Source organism: Ursus maritimus, unplaced genomic scaffold (assembly GCF_017311325.1).
Source record: "Ursus maritimus isolate PB19 unplaced genomic scaffold, ASM1731132v1 scaffold_25, whole genome shotgun sequence".
Taxonomy (NCBI): Eukaryota; Metazoa; Chordata; class Mammalia; order Carnivora; family Ursidae; genus Ursus; species Ursus maritimus.
The window spans coordinates 30,122,870-30,137,987 of NW_024425008.1; the positions used below are offsets into that span (position 1 = coordinate 30,122,870).

At 55.8% G+C, this 15,118-nt stretch overlaps 1 protein-coding gene across 1 annotated transcript in view; it reads right to left on the bottom strand.

The window, feature by feature from the left end:
- Nucleotides 1-895: 895 nt before the first annotated feature.
- GALNT16 (polypeptide N-acetylgalactosaminyltransferase 16) overlaps nt 896-15,118 on the bottom strand; it is an 87,998-nt gene continuing 73,775 nt past the window's right edge. The window contains exons 11-15 of the mRNA XM_040641728.1: nt 14,982-15,074; nt 13,517-13,600; nt 6,996-7,137; nt 6,155-6,277; nt 896-3,034 (exon numbers count right to left, since the gene is read on the bottom strand). Of these exons, the coding sequence (XP_040497662.1) occupies nt 2,897-3,034; nt 6,155-6,277; nt 6,996-7,137; nt 13,517-13,600; nt 14,982-15,074 (580 nt within the window). The 3' untranslated portion in view covers nt 896-2,896. The remainder of the gene's footprint in view (nt 3,035-6,154; nt 6,278-6,995; nt 7,138-13,516; nt 13,601-14,981; nt 15,075-15,118) is intronic.

Sequence of the window (15,118 nt, forward strand, 5' to 3'; positions counted from 1 at the left end):
GGCCCAACTCGGCCAGGACAGAGGCCTAAGGAGGAGGTGGGCCATGGGATGTGCTCCTGGAGAGGATGGACAGACAGACTACAGCCAGAGACGTCTGCAGTAAATTGTTACCTGTGCCCGGTTAGCCCAAGCTGGGCTCTGCCACCACACTGTGTGCTTGGAACTGTCACCAGCCAAGGGGCATGGTGGCCAGGAGTTCTGGGAACCCCGGATGAGCAGCCCTGAGATGGAGTGGGGGTGGGGCAGAAATGGCCGCGTGCAGGAAAGGCGCGCTGGCCTGCCCATCACGGTTCATATGTGCACCGAAGCAGTGTTTGTTTTTACCTGGGTGGGTTCAGCTTCTGATCACAGGAGTGGTGGGGCCTTCCATTGGTTTCCATGGAAACATGAGGCAGAGCATCTGGTACCCAATCAACAAGGCTAGGCTGATAGGACTCTTCTGGAATTATTTTGCTGTTTCTACCCAGGAAGATGCCCCGCCTGCATTTTCCCATCGCCTTCTTGTGTGGTCGAGGCAGGGAAGGGCAGTCCCCGGGGGGTCAGGGCTGCCAGGGAAGGAGAGGGGGCTGGCAAAGGCAGCATTCGGAAAAGCCCCGTGCTTTCCACTTCAAAGCCCCGAGTAGGGTCCTGCCGTGAGGCCACGGAGCTGGGCTCTGGTCCCAGCCTGCCCCAGCACCAGGGACACCTGCTTGTCTCCCCCCACCCCCAGCTGCCAGCCTGTCATCCGGGACGCCCTGAGTTACTGTGGGGCATGTAGGCTGAGGAACAAGCTGTCAGGTACAGGAGGGGGGGAGACCCAAGCGCGTTCAGTTTCAGGTTTACAGAATCGAGGCCCCAACTTGCCCATGAGGCAGGGGAGGGTGGCTTCGGGGTGAGAAAGGCGCTGGTGCACATGTACATGTGAGAAGTGGTTTTATTCCAGGTGTGTGTTTCATAAAGAAGAGGCCCTCAGGGACAGCGAGTGGCACATGCTTTGGTCAAGAAGGAACAGCAGGAACAGAACTGAGTCCCACAGAGGACGGCTGACAGGTGCAGTCTGACCTCAGGGAGGGAAGGGGCTCTCAGAGGCTTCTCTGAGCAGCACCCCCCTTACAGTTAGTGAGGGAAGCTGTGCCCCCGTCCCCATCCCCAAGGGTTCACGCTGCCTGTGGAGGGGACACGCACAACAGAGATGGGGTGGAGGAAACACGGCGACAGAGGACGGGAAATGGTGGCCCGTGCTGGGGCCCAGGAGCACTGCTGGAGAGGGCCTGCTGAGAGCCAGGGGGGAGAGGAAGCCACCGAGGCCCCCCATGGTGGGACTGCTGGCCTGAGGGCTGCATGGCAGGAACAAGCAGTCTAGGCACGCCAGGGAGGGAGAAGGGGCGTGGCGGCTCAGCCGGATGGGCGCTGCAGTCCAGAGCAGAGCTCAGACCCTTTGGGGGTCTGGGAGTTCTGCAAGCCGGGGCGAGCCGGGGGGGCCCTCTCCCCAGGAAAATGCACATACACACACATGCACGATTTGGGGGACAATTTCTGGAGATTCCCAGGCCCTCTGGAATCCATGAACTCCCTAGAGGTCCCAGGCTGATTTGCTTTGGGAGGGGGATGCCCAGGGGTCCTCATACCCCTGGTCTTTTGCCAAAGATCACACTGCCTGAGCCGGTAGGGTTGGGGAAGAGGAAATGGGGAATAGCAGAAGTGCTTCCAAGACCGGGCGGCGGGCCCAGTGGCGGTGAGAAGGAAGGGAACTGGGGGCTCTGGCACACACAGGAGCCGCCAGCCCGCCTCCCTGCTCACTGTGGGAACTGACCCTCAGGCCTCCCTCCTGCAGTGGGGAGGGGTGAGGAGGACGCTTAGCCTCCAGCACTTACTCCCTAAGGTCTTAGGGAATGTTCAGCTCCAGAAGGGAGGTCCTGTTCTTACCAGCTACTTCAACCCCGAAATGCTGTATTTACAGAGGCAAAGGCTTTTGAGAAGGCGGGACTCACAAAGTCTGAACGAGGATGGGGCTGCTCCGTGGTGCACGGTGGTGGCCTGCCCACACGGGGTCATCACCATGGGCCCAGGCAGAGGGGACAGGGTACCAGCTGGTCTTAAGGCCCAAGAAAGAGGTCTTGGCCCACACATGGCCAAACGGAAGCGGGATCTGTTTAATAAACTGGGTCCCAAGGCTGCCCATGGAGATCCCCTTGCAGCCTCTTGCTAGGAACGTGGGACCGGAGTGCGGTGCGATGCCCGCGGACGGACACAGCAGGGGAAGGACTACGGGTTGTCGGGAAGAGACTAACTCTTTCGGTGCTTGGCTGCTTTTCCATCTATGTCCTTCTGCAAATTATCCATCCTTTGCTCCAGATCCCACCCCTCCCACACTCAACCCGGCCCCTGCCTGGGACAGGCCACAGAGCTTCTTACCTCCTTCCTGTTCTCCACCTGCCTTCGAGCTGCCCCCCCTCGTCCGGCCCTCAGCCTCCCCATCCATGCTGCCCACATTCTCCTCTCATGCCGGTCCCACAGGTAGGCCCTGTGACCCAGCAGAGGCCCTGTGTGGGCTTCTGTCCTTCTCTGCCCAGCCAACAGGGGACAGCCCCCCAAACACTGTCCAGGAGCCCAGGAGGGTGAAAGGAGGGGACAAAGGGCCAGGGGGTCTGCCCAGTCTCTGCCCAGCAGCAGTCCAGCATCCTGACCTTCTTCTCTTCTGGGGCAAGGCCGGGACGGTGGCCGGGGCATCAGGGCCCGCTCCCCTGTGCCCGCCCCGAACGAGATTTGGAGAAACGTGTGTCGTGGCAGGGGTGTTTGCTGATGATTCCGGCAGAAATGTGAGGAGATGGGAACGGCCTGCTTTACACTCCCCCACCCTAACCCGCTTCCAGTCCCAAAGTCTCATGCAAAAGGTACAGGAGGCCCCGGGCTACCGTCATGTGTGAGGCAACAGCTGCCACTGCTGGGCCGGGGCGTCGGCCTGGCACTTGCTGGTCGCCAGCTGGGCGGGCCCGGCCTCCAGGCAGAGGCCGCTGACTGAGTGCTGGATGAAAGAAGCTTTTCTCCTCCATCTCTGGGGGAAAGGACAGGAAGAAAACAGCGATGAACAATATTAATAATGTCCAGAACTTCACTTCGCATATATGTAAGTGGCTTGAATATTCCTAGGACACCTTCCCCTGTTTAAAGCAGATTGTGTCCCTTACACAGGAGCTCCCCGACCCCACAGGCAGCCTTAAACCCCTTCCCTCCTGATGCGCTCTTGCTTCCACAGTCCCGCCGAAGTCTAGAAGTCAGAGGTCTGTGGGCTGGATGAATCTGACCCGGGCTGGATTTTGTTTGGCTTGCACGGTGTTTAAAATTTGGCCTAGCTGTCACAGCTCCCCTTAGACACGGGCCCAGTTTCTTCTGCGGCACAGGGCAGCTGGGGCCGAGCTGCTGCTCCTTGCTGGAGGTGGGGCTCTCGTTTACCAAGGTCCTGCTGGGGGGACAGCACACCCCGCCCCTGCAGCACATCCCACCCCTCCCTGCTGGCACTTGAGTCTGCAGGTCCTGGCTTAGCGTGTCTTTTGCTTCTTCAAACAAGATTTCCTCTCCCCGCAGCTCTGTACGCATGCAGCAGGTGACTGGCCAACATGCCTGCAGTGGTGAGGAGTAAGGCCGGCGAGATGGTGGGAGGCCTGGGGTCCCCGTCACAGTCCCCTCCTGGGCCTCCCCTTCCCCAGGCTCGACAAAGGGGAAAAGCGGTGTTCCTGTGGAACATCTGGGGGTGCCTGGGGGGAAGACAGGGTGTCCTTCGGAACACTCAGGAGAAGGGGCGAGAGGCTGGCCCAGGCGTCAAGGCTCCGAGAAGAATAGTGAGAGAGGTCTGTCTGTCCATCTCTGTCTCTCCTCTCCCTGTCTCCCCCTCCTCCACAGGAAGTGGCGAGTGCTCAGCTCTGAGGGGGTGGGGCCATGGGCTTGCTCAAGTGCCCACAGAAGGGCTGAGCTGCAGGGCCAGGCCTAGGGCTGCAGGGGTTGGGGTGGGCAGAGACGCGAACTGACTTAGGGGGAAGGTGGGGGCTGCGGACTCCCCTTGGGAATGTGGGCCTGGGGGTGCCCACGCGGCCGCAGCAGAGAGGGGTCCCTGGCCTAAAAGCCGGGCAGTGGGTACGACAGGGCCTTGGTCCCTCTGGAACTCACAGCATCCTGTTGCTTTGTGCTCTTCTAGTCCCTGACCTCCTGGGAGGGGTGGCCATGCTCCCCCGCTGGGCATCGCTGGACCACGTCCTCCTTTCCGCCTGTGGCCAGCAGGAGCCGTACATTCCCCAGCACAGGCAGGGGCCCAGCGCAGTGTTACGTATGAAGGGTGAATGCGTGGATGAGTGAGTGGATCACCCGATCCCTGGAGGGGCTCCCCAAACCGCAGGATTCTCACTTCCTACCCATGCCATCGGGCACTCTCCTGGCCACTCAGGCCTGGGCCCGGCCAGAGAAACAGTGCCCCTCACGGCACTCTCCTATCCCCTCAGCCTCCGTTCCTGCAGGCACCTTGCAAGGCAGGCAGGGGGGAGACTGAGGCTCGGAAGGTGAGGGGTGGTGGGGCTTGGGGTCTGCCGACTCCATCCCACTGGCTCCAGGACAGCATTCATGACTCCCAGTGGCCATGGAAGCCAAGGGGACCAAGGAGGGAGGTCTAGCTTTGAGAAGGCACGAGCTGCGGGAGGTCTGTTCATCCTGGCGTCTGGGAGGAGAGGCCCGGGGCCCAGGGGGCGGCTGGGGGCCTGGCAGGACTTGCAGGAGCACAGCGGCTAGAGCTCCAGAGAATTATTTGAGCGGCGGCCGCCCCAGGAACTACTTCCTAGCTTGGCCTAGTCAAGGAGGGGTGGGAGTGCGCTTAAAGCCTGACCCTCGGAGAGGTCCGAAATGTCGGCTGCCCCTGTGAAGAAGAGCCTGAGGGCGTCCCTCACTGCGGGGCAGGGGCGGAGGACAGGCCGCTGAGGGAGCAGGACAAACTCCACCTGCCATCAGAAACCCCTCAAGTGTCCAGCAGGCCCAGCAAGCTGATCATGGCACACAATTCACACACACACACACACACACACACACAGACATACACACACACAGAGACACAGACACACACAGAGACACATACAGACACACAAACACATAGACACACACACACACACACACACACTCAGAGGCTGGAGGGAGGGGATCTGGCTGTTTTTCCAGAATGGCATAGCAAATTGCCAGTCATCCCTAAAGAGGGAGCTGACCCAGGCAAACAGGAAAGGGGTGGGAGGAAACCCTGCAGGCCAAGTCAGACAGCCAGGCGCTCTCCCCGGCGCGGCACTGTCCCGCCGGCTGGCCAGGGCCAGGCACAGGGAGGGCTGCCGGGGTGTGGGCAGAGGACGGGATGGAGCAGACCTGTGGCCTTTGTGTCCCATCCCTCTTGCAGAGGGGCTCCCTCCCAGCCAGGAAGGGAGCTGGGCTGCCTGCCACCAGCTGCTGCGTATCCTGAGCAAGTGAAGTCCTCTTGGAACGTCAGCTTCTCCCCCGACTGGTGGGCCTGGCCTGTCTCCCAGGATCCGTGGAGACAGGGTGGCTGAGTGCTTGACACATGGAAAAGGCAGTGCTCGTGTGAGGCGGCCGCGCCAGCTGGAGATCGGTGTCCCTGGGACTCACTTTCCCAGCAGCCACAATCGAGAAATACTTACCGAGCATCTACTGTGTTCTGGGTTAAGACCGTGGGTTTAGGGGTCACACTGACCTGGGTCTGAATCTCAGCTCCACCCTTTCCCAGCTGTGTCATCTGACACGTGTTTCTTAAATCCAGCAAGCCTCAGTTTACCCACCTGTTAAGATGAGGATGGTACAAGGGCCCAAATCCCTGGGTTGCACGAGGACAAGATGGGATCATCTATGTAAAACTCCTATCAGCGGCTCTTGGTAAAAGCCAGCTTTTGGCTGCAGTGGTTGTCAGGGGCTAGGGACACAAGACCGACGGTCCCTGCCCTGGCGGAGCTCACAGGCTGGCAGGACGGACATTTAACAATATTTACTCGAAGAAGTACAATAGACTTGACCTAGCTGCTGACTTGGAGTGACCCTCACTCTGGAGGGCTTATTTGAGTCCATCTGTTACAACCCAGGGCTCCCCTGCCAGGAGCTCGCACCCGGTCTGCGCAACCCCGGGGGTGAGGAGACTCACCTGCCTGCCTTCTCTTGGGTTGCACCCCTGCAGCAGGACCAGGGAGCCTGGGGTGACTGAGGTGGAGCTGACGGTCAGGCACTTTCCCTGCTGCTGGATGAGATGGTCGCTGAAGAGCCACGCCTGGAAGACAGGGACATGAGTGGCTGAGTCCCAGCGTATGGTGATGGAGGGGGAGGTGGGTAGACAGGTGAGAAAACAAATACTGTGTATGTTGGTAGAATTTTCTACAAATAATAAGAGTGAGTATATGGGTATTCACTGTACCGTTCTTTCAACTTTTCTGTATGTTTGGAAGTTTTCATAATAAAAGCATTGGGGGGGGAGCTTGGCTGGAGCTGGCCAGAGGACAATCCAGGATGTACCAAGGGATGCTCTATGGGGGGGGACAGGGAGAGACAGGACGCGGGACCAGGGCGGCCAGGGGATCTCCACGCCCGGCTCTTGTTTTGACATGGGTGCAGCGACCCTCGTTGCGGCACACTCACGTACACACAGAAGTCTTGGGAGCCCTGCTGCCCGTGATACACGTGGACCACAGTGGCATCCCAGGAGAGAAGTGGTGCCGTCTGGATAGCATTTCTCCCCAAAGGAGAAAGTGGGTGGTAACCAGGGGGCAACTGTGTGACAGGTTGGAAAAGGGCTGGGAATGTGGCAGAAGCAGACCCAAGGAGCAGTGTGAGGGGTCAGTGTGCATGGTCCCTGGGGAAGTGGGTTTGTGGAGGGTATAAGCAGAGAGAAAATGGAATGAGCGAGGGAAGCCCTCCCCCACAACTCCTGGACGATGATCCTGGCTCCCTGCCCCCTCCTGGTTCTGACCTCAAGGCCCTAAGCAGCTTACCTGGGGTGCTGGGGGGTTCTTCGCAGATCCCCTGCAGATCCCCATTCCAAGCAGGAAGTTCCCAGCTGAATCCTGGCCCTGGGATTCTAGGCAATTAACCCCTTGCTTAATGATGCCAGGGAGCACTTCCTTCACGGGGACTCTGAGGGAAAAGGGAGCAGTCAGGCTCGTCCTTTGCCCTCTCCAGGCTTACTCACCCTCAGCCAGAGGGCAATGCTCAGGCGGCTTCCCGGGCATCATGCCCTTGGTCTCAGCGTCACGGGAAGGGGCCCGGGGAGCAGCCCTAGCCGGCAGGGGCAGGAGGGCAAGGGACCGGGGAAGGGGCGGGGATGCCTGGGGTAAGACTGAGCCTCGCCCCACCGGGTCTGAGCAGCTGTGGGAGCCCCAGGGGCCAACCAGGCCCCCCCCCCATAAACCCAGGGCTCCCCAGTCCAGAAAGAAGAAAACCTGGGGAGAGACTGGGGCCTAAATATGGACTCGATATGACATCTCAAAATGACAGGGAAGAGGTCACTTCGGAGAGGCAAATTTCAGACCCACAAATAGGAAAATGTTCAATCTCACTAATGATTAAAGAAATACATATCAAAGAGTTACCACTGTTTACCATATATATGTGCATAAGATACAATATGTAATAAATATGTATTATTTCTATATGTTTATTTATACAAAATGTATCATAGGAGTTATATCAACACCAATCAATATCAATTCCCAGTGTTGGCAATAGCTATGAGATCAGATCTTCTCGTACCCTACAGGGGAGAGCATAAATTGGCCCAATGGTTCTGGAGGGTAATGTGGCATGATGTATCCAAAGCCTTAAAAATGTGTACACATAGATAAACGGGGTTAAGAGCTACAAACTTTCAGTTATAAAATAAGTCACAGAGATAAAGTCCAGCATAGGAAATATAGTCAACAATTCTGTAATAACACCGTATGGTAACAGGTGGTGACTAACCACACTTATCATGGGGATCATTGCATAATGTAGAGAATTGTTCAATTACTGTGTGGAACACCTGAAATGAATATAACACTGTATGTCAGCTGTATTTCAATAATAAAAAACACAAAAAATAATGTGCATACCTTTGACCTAACAATCCCAAGGCTACTTCTGGAAATTTGTTATCCTGCAGCAATAATTTTGGATGTTTGCAGAATGATTGGTTATACTGAAAACATAGATATCCAACAATAGGGGATGGGCTAAATAAATACTGATTCATCGGTAGGATGGAAAACCCCATAGCCATCAAAAATGACTCCAGGGGCGCCTGGGTGGTTCAGTCATTGAGTGTCTGCCTTCGGCTCAGGGCGTGATCCCAGAGTCCTGGGATCGAGCCCCACATCAGGCTCCTCCGCTGGGAGCCTGCTTCTTCCTCTCCCACTCCCCCTGCTTGTGTTCCCTCTCTCACTGGCTGTCTCTCTCTCTCTGTCAAATAAATAAATAAAATCTTAAAAAAAAAATGACTCCAAATGAGTATCTGATCGGATGGAAAAATGTTTACAACATACTGTTAAATAAAACAGGCGTGTTTCAAAATATTACTTAAAAATTTATATGCACAGGAAAATATGCTTAAATACACATCTCTCTCTCTCTCTCTCTCACACACACACACACACACACACACACACACACACACACACACACACACGACACAATTGTCCTACTCTGTGGATAATAAAACTAAAGAAGCTGCTGGCCCCAGCTGATGCAGGCTTGCTGTATTCCTGGGTTTAGAAGGTCAGACACACTCTTGGGTTATGGCCCCAGGGGGTGATGGGGCTTAGAGTCAGGCCATGTACCTAATCTTAACCACCACTTGTTACCTCCCTCCGAAGAGTACCCAGGTGGGCTGGGGAGGGCGGCATCGTAACACTTCTGGCATTCTTTGATCTCAACCAAACCAGGTCTTCCTTCCTCAGCTCTGGGCAGAAGCCCCCAGAACCCCCAAACCATGAGCCACTCTCACAGAGCCTCAGGAAGACACCTTCATTTTCCCTCGCACGCTCCTGGCAGGAGTGTGCACGCCTCCAGGCCCCACTTGAGAGTTTGCAATAATTCTAGACCACAGGTTGAAAACTGCTGGCCCTCAAGCTGAATATGGCCCCAAACATATATTGTTTTTAGCTTAGAAAGTCATCTTTATTGGTTTCTTGCTGCCTCACAGAGCATCAGGGTCCATCCCTCCCGGAAATATGGCGTCTGAAGAGATAAATATTTTGTCCCCAACTTGTCAGTAGAGGGAAGTTTAATAAAAATAGTAATACAATAATAATGACTATAATCAATAATAAAATGCTCCCTATGATCCTCTAATGCACAGGTGGTTGAAGCTTTGAGAAAAAGGGCCTTTCTGGGAAGGGGCAGAGTGTGCCTGGAGACCCTCCAGCAGCCCCCATCAGGCGCCATCTCCCACCAAGTAGCCTTTATAAATACCCTCCCCATCCTGTGTCTGGGGCGGATTAGATGCCATGTCAGTTGGTTCAAAGGCCCCTCTGCCAAGCTCCTCCGCAGAGAGAAAGGCCCCTATCAGTAGTGTTCTCCTCCCGGCTCCCCTGGGCTCTCTGCTGCTCTTCACTGCTCTTCCTTTATTCCTCCCCTCTTCCTCTGGATGCCTCTCCCCTCCTGCCAATCACTAACGCTGCCTCTTCTCCTTCCTTTCCTTCCCCTTCTCTCTCCCACTTCCTTCACCTACATCCTCCCTGCTCCTTGTCTATCCTCCTTTCCTTTGAAAAAAAATTTTTTTATTTTTTAAGTAATCTCTCCACCCAAAGTGGGCTTGAACTCTCAACCCTGAGATCAAGAGTCGCATGCTCTATTGCCTGAGCCAGCCAGGCGCCCCCTCTTCCTTTCCTTTGGATCAGACTCTGTCTTTCCTACCTTGACCCTGAGCAGAGACCATGCTATGCCCCAAGTTGGCCTCACCTAGAGGTTGGACAGTCCACACCCAAGACCCCAGATTGCTCCCAGGGACCTAGTCCTTCTCCAGCCCTCATCCCGCCTCTTGCTTGCAGGCTTTCTGAGGCTTGGCCCACGGAAGGAGAACTTGGGCACAATCGTTGCTAGACTCCAGGGAGTTATTCTATTCCCAGTAGCTAGCACAGATAGGGGCTGGGAGCAGAGGGGAAAGGCAGGATAAGGGCTGGGAGCCAGGGCCCCCAGGTCCTGGGTACCCAGACCAGCCTCCGAATCACTCTCCAACCCAGGCCCTCACTGAGTCTGAATTTCCACACAACCCCGGGCCAGCAGGAGCAGGAAATGCCTCAAGCTCTTTGCTCATTCCTGTCTCTCGGTCCTGGAATCGGGGGTGAGCCCTGCCAGGGCGTGTCAAGGGGAGCCCTCTGATTCAGGGGTTAGGGGGAGGCTCCGGCCTCAAACACATTTTGTCTGACCTGCATATCGTGGTTGTTGTTGCTTTAATTAACTGGCAATATTAAAAAGCTGAAGGTTACACAAAGAAATCTGAATCCAGCTTGAGAACATAGGAACACCAGGCCACACTGAGCTTGCACTCCCATGAGGCGCTCGAGGCACTAACACAGGGTTGTGCTGCCCCCTGGGGGACGGGCTTCTGCATCCCGGCGAGGCCTTGGTCCCCACAACTCCCTCCCGTCTCATTGCTGCCCACCCGATTGGTTTGCATCACCCAACTGAGCGCTGTAGGACTTGAATCCGTAACCTCCACCAGGGGCGAGGGGGTTGGGATGCAAGGACTCCACCCCCTCTGCTCCGTCCAGGGGCAACTTGTTCTCTTGCCCTGCTCTGTGGAGACGAGATGCCTGCTGAGGCCCCTCAGACCTGCTCAAGAATGCGGCCCAAGCTGTTCCAGATCCTTCTACATGTTTCCTCTCCCTGCCCCCGGTCCTAAGGGAGATGTGCAGGGTGTTCAGCTTTCAGAGCTGAGGGGGGCACGGTCCACGTGTGGCAAGAGCCACTGGCATGAAGCCCTGCTCACTGATGCTTACGGGGGAAACACGGGGCTTGGGCAATAATCTCCAAACCCGATGTGGCTCGTGAGGGGTCTGTGTGGCCGCAGCCCTGGAGACGCTGGCACAGTCGTCTCCACCTCTCCCTCGGCTTCCCGCAGAGCCCAGCTCCGTGACACCTGCGTCTGCCTCCCTCTCTGTGGGCCTCCTCCCAGCTGGGCTGGCATTAGCCCTTATGAGGCCTTTGTAGACACAGCAAAAGCATCCCTTCCTCGAGACAGTTACTTCCAGCTGTTAGAAGACTGTCATCATATACCGGGGTTTTGTTAGAAGACTCTTACTGCCATCTGCCAGGAAGTGTCATAATCAACGTACGCTATCCACTGTGTGGTTAGCACCCCGGCAGATGTGGTGTGCACAGCTTGCACTACTGTTCCTGACCGTCCTAATGAAAGTACTACATTCGCAGTGCTCGAGGCCAACTGCAGAACTCTGATTTCCAGGGATGGGGATGGGGAGGGGGGCAGCTGTGCTGGGATTGGAGGCGGGCCTCCCTTCGCCTCCTCAGTCTCCCCACTGACCGTCTGCAAGTGGGGCCCAACCGTTAGGATCCCCTGTGGGAGGAAAGCTGGTCTCATTGGGCATACAGAGGACCTTCCCAACCGACGACCTGAGCCGATGCTGGCCCCTCACCCCGAGCACTGAGGCAGAACCGGAAGAGCGGACCGGGGATGAGTAACCTGGACAGGAAGGAGGTGCCAGCTTCCATCTTACGACACGAGATCATTTTGTAAACGCTCCCCACTGTGTCGGAACAGACAGAAGATGACTCATGCTCCTCGTTTCACACAGCTGGTTTCATCCACTCTCCTGCCTTGTGACGGGTCCAGGTTTCTGATAGTTACACTCTTTCCTCTCCGTCCTCCGGGGATGACATGGGACCCGCGCGTGGGGATGGGGTGTGGCGAGGAAAGGCACGTTCCGGGTCCCCCCCGATGCCTCCCACAGGCCCCCAGCTCCTGCCCGAGGCCTAGAGCCTGTGGCTCTGTCCCAATGTTGTCTGAACTCTCACAGGATGTAAAGAAACAACTGTTTTTTTCCCTCAGAAATGACACGTCTGAATGCAACTATCCCCTTAACAGTGGCCACTGGCGAAAGTGGTTCATTTACCGCACTTTCATAAATTAACGCGCTTTCCCTTCACGGCCGGCCCCCAGGGCACTGGCTCATCCAGCCCGCCAGCTCTTTGCAAGGGTGCCGCTGCTGCTCAGATTGCGTTGAAATTCCTTGCAACGTGTTCCCAGAATCCGTTTACTCTTGATACTAGTTTTAGCCCTTGTCATGCTCTATCAGGGGCCCAGGGCCACCTTATCTGGGGGTGATCGCCTTACTCACTGCACTTGGTGACAACCTAACTATGGCTCTTTTCCAAAAATCAAATCTGCCCGCAGAGAACCGAGATTTGCCTTTTTTGAGGACACTCAGGCTCTGAGGGGTGGAGTGTTCTGGAAAGCCGCAGCAGCATCCTTGGGAGAGAGCTGACGGTGACGGAATAACCCGTCCCCTAAGGTGACAGCTACAGAAAGAAGGCTGATTGCCAAGTTATTACTATTGAGGCTTATTGACTATGCAATCTATTCAGTTAAAGATATTTATCAAGTGCGAGTGCCCGTTTTGTGACAGGCGCTGTCCTAGGGGCTGGAGATCAAGCAGCGAACAAATCAGATCCACACCTTAACCCTCACAGAGCTTTCTGTCCCGTGGTAGTTGGGGGACAACAACGAAACGAACTGGCCACGTAGGCGCTGGACGGTGGTGAGCGTGGAACAGACGGGACGCCGGGGAAGGGGGCGCTCTGCAAACAGAGACTGTCCCCCCAGAAGGGGACATTTGAGTCAAGACCTGAAGGAGGTGAGGCCCTGAGCCGTGTGGATGAAAAGGATTTTGGAATGAGAAAAAAGGCAGCCTCCCTGTCCTGCGCCAGCCTCACACTTCACCCCCAGCCCGGGGGCTCCCGCGCCCACCGCCCGCCTCCCGCTTCCAGTCCGCCAGAGCAAACGCTTCCCCACGGCTTTTCGGTCTTCACGACTGCAATCTTACTGGACGCGTAATATCTGTTTGGATCCGCGTGTTGGGATTCACCAAAGCCACCCCTTATTATTAGTTATCTCTAGATTCTTCACAGCAGCAGAGAAGCCTATACTGAACGAACATCTCTTGCCAACAGTTTTTTGCTTTGCTTGCTTTATTTCCGGAGGATAAACTCCCAGAAGGGAGAGAACAGAGTCAAAAGGGATGAATCTTTATTTCTGTGGCTTTTGCTACACAATGCAGTGCTGCTTCCCTGTGGGGACGACACCCGCTTCTGGCTCTACGACCCGGACTGTTAAGAGTTAGGTTCCTACCACATCTCACTTGTAACTGCTTCCCATTTCCCGCCAGAGCCTTCACTTGAAGATTAAACACTGACAGCTAGAAAGAGCTGGACTGCCCGAGCTGGGAGATCTCAGGGTGGGGGTCCCGCAAGCGGCTGGCCCCCCACCAGGCCAGACGCACGAGCTGAGGGCTGCACTCACGTGAGCTCCGGGTAGACGTTATCCAGGTACCAGCGGAAGGACTTGCAGTTCATCTTCTTCCTCTGCTCGACCCGTGTGGCTACGCTGAAACGGAAGGGAAGGCTCAGGCTCTGGCAGGCGGGTGCAGGGAGGAAGCCCCAGGAGGCTGGCCCCCCTTGCCGCCTACTGCCGGCGGGGCAGGGCCAGGAGCTGTCCCAGGCCGCCCTCCGGCCGTGGCCACCTGACGCAAATCCTTCTCTGACCTGCAAGGTCACGCCAGGTCTCCCGGCCATTCGTCATTTCTTTCTTCAAATTCCGGCTCACTTTCCAGGATCAGAGCCGCGCACCGGGGCCCTGCTGGCCTCTGGCTTCACCTTGAGACCTCAGCACACCCCTAGCTGGTCCTTAAGCAGAGCCTTAACAAACTCCAAGTTTTCCTTTCCTGCACTCCAATTTTAGCAGAAAGGGTCCAACAAGGAAGCCATGCTTTAACTGTCTTGCAGCAATCGTGGCAAATGAGGACCCTCTGATGTGCCCTGGACGCCACAGTTCGCCTCCCCAGTGTCCTCAGCTACCCTGATGGGAATGGCCACTGACAGACAACCCTCACCGACTCTCTGAGCCTCAGTTTCTCTACCGGTAAACATGGCCACCTATCCCAGAAGGTTTTCAGAGAATTAAATGAATTAAGAGGGCATAAGAGCCTAGCAGAGGGTAGATCTTCGGTAAAGGTTAGTTCACCACGAAAAGAAATAGTCTGTGAGGTAGTTTTTTTTAAAGCGATACAGATATGAATAAACAGAGGGAAGAAGATTCAGAGATGATCACTAGTGTTTTTGGTCTTCTGACCACAACCTTAAGAAATAAATGTATCTCGTGATACTGTGATCGAGTGTTCCCGTGTGCGCATGTAGCTACATACACACACAGGTAACCGAAGGAAAGCCCACCCAACAGTACTTAGCCTTAACTGCGATCGACTGTTCTTTTCCATTCTGCTCCGTACCGATCTATCGTGTTCTCTGTCATTTTATTTAATGCCGGTCACGACCCACGAAATGGATTTCATAACCAATCTACATTTTGAAAATGCTTAACTAGGCTGTCGTCCTACCAGCCCAGGACAGGAAAACAGGCTAATCACAGGCATATTTCGAACAGTAGGGGGTGGCAGCCAAACCCCAAGTGTTTTCTGCAGACAGCCCGGCCCTGACTACTCCCCCAGATGTCCTTTTTCCTGCAGGCAGCTGGTGAACGGGCAGCTCTTCTCCAGAAGCGAGCCTTCTCTGGTTGTTTCTCTCCATGAGACTGAGTGCTCCTCAAGGACCCAGTCCTGTCTCACATTGCATATGTGAGACCGGTGGGGAGGGGCTCAGTTACCAAGGAGACTGTGAGTGCTTCCCTGGCGTCCACACCATTTTGTGTTTTGTTCTGGTTGTGCTAACGTGGGTGGAGGGAGGCAAACAGGGCTGGCGGAGGGGCCCACCTGCCAAAGGCCTTCCCGATGGCTGAGGGCCGGGCCTCGTAGTAATACTGCTTGTACTCGTCCATCCACACCTCTGCAGTGCGCTTGGTGTTCCTGAAAGGGGATGAAGGAGCAAGATACAGTCACCGGGGAGTGAC